This window comes from Limulus polyphemus, unplaced genomic scaffold (genome assembly GCF_000517525.1).
Source record: "Limulus polyphemus unplaced genomic scaffold, Limulus_polyphemus-2.1.2 Scaffold516, whole genome shotgun sequence".
Taxonomy (NCBI): domain Eukaryota; kingdom Metazoa; phylum Arthropoda; class Merostomata; order Xiphosura; family Limulidae; genus Limulus; species Limulus polyphemus.
Window position 1 is genome coordinate 518,356 of NW_013666126.1, and position 6,293 is coordinate 524,648.

Sequence of the window (6,293 nt, forward strand, 5' to 3'; positions counted from 1 at the left end):
ATTACACGTTTCGTTTAAAAGAATATTTTGGAATGGAAAATTAAAACTAAGATTGTGAGAAAAATTATGACTTTTAAAGACGCTGTATTTGTTTTTCAAAAAGTGGGTCGTCTCTCCCAGGTTTACCCTATATATATACATATATATATCTACACATAATTAGTTAAGAATAATATCCAACAGGTACTGAGAAATTCTGAAAACAACTAAAACGAAATCATCTTACTGATTTCTAAATATCCAACGTGATACCAGGAAATATGATGCTTAAGCCATTTAATAAATATTTTTCTTAACTCCAAAATGTTTATTTATTTATACAAGCCTCGACAGAAAAAGCTTACGTAATACATTTAACACGAATGAAACAACATTGTTGAGCTGTATAAAGATGTTGAAAGAAACGAGCTAATGTGTCGAAGCACTGTGTATAATTTTGATAAAACAACATAAGCATAGCAAAATCTGTTTCAAAAACCAACAGCAAGAGTCAATGACCATGAACCTGCTGCAAACAATACATAACACAGTTTCCGTTCTAGAGAGGAATTATTACCTGTTTATAGATCAACCGTTCGAACACACTCTGTCATTATCAATACAGAACGTGTTCGTTAAGCGTTGGAAAGTCTTCATAATTTTAAAATAAAAGGGCCGAGATCTTGTCTGAGATTTATATGAGAACTTGGAAGTAAAGTAATTGGTTTATTATACACACTTTTTAAGTTACTTTTCCATCAAAAGTGAAAATCATTCAGTTGTCCGTAGTGATACATTGTACTGTTTTGTTGTCTATATGTTGTATTTCGTGCAAAGCTTTTCGAAGACTGCCTGAATTAGCCATCCCTAATTTAGAAGTGATATAATAGGAGGAAGGCAACTAGTCAACACCACCCATCGCCGAGTCTTGAGCTTATCTGTTGGGTTATCTGCTATTTCCACCGTGGGAACTGAACCCCGGATTTTAGCGTTGTACGTCCATAGACTTACCGCTGTCCCACCGGAGGACAACTCTTGGGCTACTCTAATAAAATTATAAAATCCCAATGACTGAAAGGGCGGGCATGTTCAGTGATGAGATTCGACCTCACGACCAGGAGATTGGAGCACCATAACCACCAGGCCATTTACTGTTTTTAACTGTGTGTCAATTATCTTGATGGAATTAAACGTTCCATAAAGCTTTTCTTAAAAACAAATACAAATTGAAAATTACTCCAGTAGTTTTATTAAGCTTATCACTTTGAATTATAAAAAAATGGACTCAATCGTCATTTCTTTAGAAAATTCCCAATTTTTTCTCATATTTAGTGATGTAAGCTCTGCAGTAGAAAGATGGTTTGTCAGATTGTTATACCATAGAACGTTTTGCTAAGCCTCTCTGAAAATGGTTGTTGTTACATAAGTTGCCAAATTACACAAAAACAGAACGGTTTTCAGTACTTAGAATACAGTTGTATCTTTTTTACAATGGAAGTAAAACACATTGCTTGACTTGTTTACCAGGCTGTTAGATCAGGTGGAAGGTCTATCTGAGAATAGTTAATGTTATATGTATGTTCCCAAAGGACTTAATACAGAACGGTTTTCGTCTGACATATACACAAAAGCTATTTAATCTTTTTGATGTTGTTAATTATCAACTGCCTGAAACCCAAAAGTATAGGAATTTAATGTACTTTAACTTGCTAATCTGGAAACGCAGCTAAAACAAGAATCCATCAAGTGATAAGAAGTGCAAAATGATTTCAGTATTTCAAATTAAAGAAGATGCTACATAATTACTGGTGAAACGTAGACTTTTAACTTTTGTTTTTAATTATCTAAGCTTTCAGTCATCAAAGAAGTGTCGAAATGAGTTGCTTAAAGTTCTAATATTAATAAAGTTTACTTTGATAAAATGATCGTAAAGGAATCAGTAGGATTTAATAGAAACGTGAAGAACAAGCAAACAGACGAAACAGACATAGTTGAGGTAGCTAGAATAAACACTGGTAGACTGAAAAACCTACAGACTGTCTATAAAAATAGGCAGAAAGAGAACAAAGTTAAATCTACATGTATGCTAACAACAAGAAGGGGTACAGAAAAATAGGTAAAAATATTAATTAAACATAAATATCTTAAATCTACAGAAAAGCTAACAACAATTAGACAAACAACTATAATAGACATCCGTGAGCAGACAAAAATATTGTACGTATTAATAGAAAGTGAAATACAGAAAGCAGGATAAAAATGTGCGAAACGTAAACATATTCAGTATCTGGAGATAAAAAGAAAGTTAAATCGACAGACTAACTACATAAAGCCAAACAGGTATATATATATATATATAAACAGAAAAATATACATTTTTAAAAATAAGTCAACGGTTTGTTGATTCTCGCGCAAAGCTACTCCAATCTGCTTGAGGCGTCCCGATTTTGAAGTAATAGACTAGAGAGAAAAGGCAGCTAGTCAACACCACCTCCTATCAAATTGTGGGATACCCCAATGGAATATTAGAGTTTGACCGTTCGTTATTCCCATAAGTCACCCACAGCCTCAAAGTGCGGAGCGCGATTTTTCATTGATTTTGGCGAGAACGAGGCGTGAATTACGGAAACTATGATCAACAGTAAGGCACACCAGCCACTGGGCTGCGCTCGTCCTAAAGCGACGAATAAATCCATACAGTCAAGCATACATATATATATATATATATAATTCCAGTGCCATAACAACAAAAGATGACCCCCGCATAAAAAGTAGTTAAGCCCCTACTTTATTTCCCAAGAATTGTAGTTACGATCCTGGCTGACTTGGGCCTCCCGCAATTGCGTGGACATACTTACGTCATTGTATTAAATCAAAACCGTGATGTCTAATAAGTTTCTAACCTAAAAATAAGAAAAAAATTCCATTGCGGGTCCTTATCATTATTCATTAACTCATAATGGAAAATGCCTGTTGTTATAGTACCCAAAAGCGTGGGATATTCCATCTATAAGACATCATCCAAATGCAGTGTAGAATGTCAAAGTAGGTAGCCGTAGGGAAGAACAAATTAGGAGTTAGGAATTGAGCGCTTTGACCCACAATGATTAAACTGAAATACACTTAACTTGTGATGATAAGATTAAAGTGTAGAATTTCATTAGGTTTATGACTACGAGAGATGTAACAGATACACAAAACAATCAAACCTTCATACAGCATGTCTGACAAGGCCTGGACCTTCTAAACTTGCGCTCTAATTTGGAGCATGTAACCCATCAGCATCAATACAGTGCACTTGGATGTTTCCATTATAAGATTTCTGTCACAGCAACGTCAATACAATGCACTTGGATGTTTCCGTTATAAGATTTCTGTCACAGCAACGTCAATACAATGCACTTGGATGTTTCCATTATAAGATTTCTGTCACAGCAACGTCAATACAATGCACTTGGATGTTTCCATTATAAGATTTCTGTCATAGCTACTTAGGTGGCCATACAGCCATTGAACTTTGGCTAACCCAGAGTAAAAAAACAGTACAAAAGGAGAAGTTTATTTTATAGGAAGACGTCAAGGCATTTTAGATGTTGGGATTTTGATTGAATAATCTTGTTTTTTTTTAAAAAAAGCTCTTCTTTGATTACAATATAACTGAAGACAAAAAAAAACACAGTAAAGTCGAAGATAGCCGAAGTTTTGTTAACAGATTATGAAATAACTATTGGGAATTTTGATGAAAGGATAACCGTTTTGAAAGTCTTACATCAATGGCATCTTTGTATTGAAATATGAGAAAAAACAATTTTTGAAAATTTTGGGAAAAAACATGGGCTATAGCCTTGGTGTTTTGGTGAAAATATGAATTTTTTGAAATATGGAAAAAATTGCTTTTTTGGGGCAAAATTAATAGAATATATCGGATAGTGCTTATTTCGTCAGAAAACTCAAAATTGAGACATTATAGTATTGAAGAAAATTATTATGCTCGTCAAAAGTTTAAAAAACTGAACTTTGGCTAACCCAGAGTAAAAACATTCCAAAAGGAACCTCAACGGTCGTAAGAGGCCTCGGGACTCGAAAACAAATGTAATTGTAGTAAAGCTTTACTAGGGATGTAGTTGCAGTAAAGCTTTATCAAAGATGCATTTGCAGTAAAACTTTACCGCGGATTTAATTCCAAAAAAAGCTTTACCATAGATGTAGTTCCAATAAAGTATTACTAAGAAGTTAATTGCAATACGAATTTGTCAAAGATGTATTTGCAGTAAAACTTTACTGCAGATATAGTTGCAGTAAAGCTTTACTAAGAAGATAGTTGTAGTAAAACTTCATCAAAGCTTTATCAAAGATGTAGTTTTATCAATAGAATTGAGTTCATACATGCATTTATGTGCGTGAAAACAATGGGAATAAACATCATGGAAACATTTATTACAGAAAATGTTTTGTTCTCTTAGCAGAAATTCTCATAACATATACGTAGGTAGCTTAATATACGATACTCAAAACGGTTATGCTTGAAAATTTGCCGAGACTATTAAATTGCAAAGGTACTTACTGAAATAACTCATTCATATATAAATAAAGGATACACTTCTATAGTATATTCATACGCTCTTTTCAAAGAAACGTGCTTCAAACTATAAGACTGAATCAGGCCTTCTTCCGACATGGGAATGTAAAGTAACATAATACTTTCATCCTAAATTTAATACCAAAACATCTTCCGATTTACAGATATATGTTTATTAATACAATTTTTGGTACAATTGTTCATCCTGTTCAGTTCTTAACCATTAATTATGATAATATTGACTTGTTCATATCCGCTTTTTTGTATGACCATTGTTATTGTATTCCTAATCTTGATTTCCAAAGCAGAACTCTTTCGTATTTATAATTAGTTCATAAATTTAAACTAAAAATGCTAAATATTTAGAAGCTCACCGTAGATAAACATATGAATCTATGTTTCATGCTCTATTTTAATTAAATGTCAGATTATTTTGTTAAATATAGAGCTTGTTAATATTTATGGCCAAAAATATCGTTAACAACGAGGGTACCCAACTGATGAAATAATGCAATGCAAACATTATAAGTGAGACAGTGTATTTAATTAGCTATTTACTTCTGATCAATGTAGATAGATTCGATGACGAGGAACCCACTTTGAGACTAATAATGGCTGGAGACGGCTTGAATGGGTAATGAAGAAAAACTTTAATACAACAGCAAATGTACAACGTTTCGACAAGGTTTTGTCATCATCAGGTACTGATTGTTTTGATCATAAATTAAAATGAGTGTCATAAGAATATGCGAATTGAAATCAATGTTATGTAAAACGAATACAACTTTAATTTTTTTATAGAAAAGTAATACTTACATTTGGTCTCTTCACCACAAAACACTGATCGAAATATTACAGTAACCAATAAATTTAAAACAGTTCGACGTGCACCTCTTCTGGACATGGTAAGGTAACCTTTGTTCTTTATGACAAAACAACGCAACTGAATGTTATATTTTGGCAGTTTCCAGAAAAATAAATAATTATAGAACCAGTGGTATTTTTTCAACAAAAAAGAAATATATTAATTATTTTTAACGATCTAGTTAACTTTACTGACTATAATCGAAAGTGAAACTACTGCCACCTTCCAAAAACAAATCATCAACTGAACTTCGTTCAACTCTGTCTGGATATTTATTACTGGCGAAGTGCCAAATGGTGAGCGTGCAACGACATCTAACGGATGTAAGTTACTCAAGTGTTTTTTGTTTTACAGTATGAGTGTTTTTTTTTTCTTCTAATAACAAAACTTATTTACATAACTCTGAAAATAGGTTCAACTAATAAAAGCAGCCTGTGACAATAGTTATTATTCAAAATATACTGTATGAGAAACAAAAATTATTCATAAACGAAATGGAATTGTAAATAGCATGTTTTATTTGAATTCTCATTCTCTTTCTTACAAATCTCACTGTTTTCAACATATTTCTAATAGCTTAGGAAGCCAAAATTTTTATTCATTTAGAATTAATAACGAAAAGACAGTATTTTCTAAAAGTTGGAACCATTATATCAAAAACCTATTATTTGAGTTTAATGAAATTTTCCTAAGTTGCGTGTCTATAAATTATGGAATTGTTATTCTGAGAATCAACACAAACATCACTAAATTGTTCAAAATATATATCTATACAACAGTATATAAGAAACATATTTTGTAATTAATTTCGGTTACAAATCTGCAACTAAAAAAAACGAACCAACTCAGAAGCAATTTAATGAATTATTG

General features: G+C 32.3%; 1 protein-coding gene across 1 annotated transcript in view; it reads right to left on the reverse strand.

Annotated features, from left to right (window-relative positions):
• The window catches only part of LOC106458793 (hemicentin-1-like), a 110,194-nt gene extending 104,544 nt beyond the window's left edge, over positions 1-5,650 (reverse strand). The window contains exon 1 of the mRNA XM_022385132.1: positions 5,375-5,650. Coding sequence (XP_022240840.1) covers positions 5,375-5,462 — 88 coding nt within the window. The 5' untranslated portion in view covers positions 5,463-5,650. The remainder of the gene's footprint in view (positions 1-5,374) is intronic.
• Between the last annotated feature and the right edge of the window lie 643 nt (positions 5,651-6,293).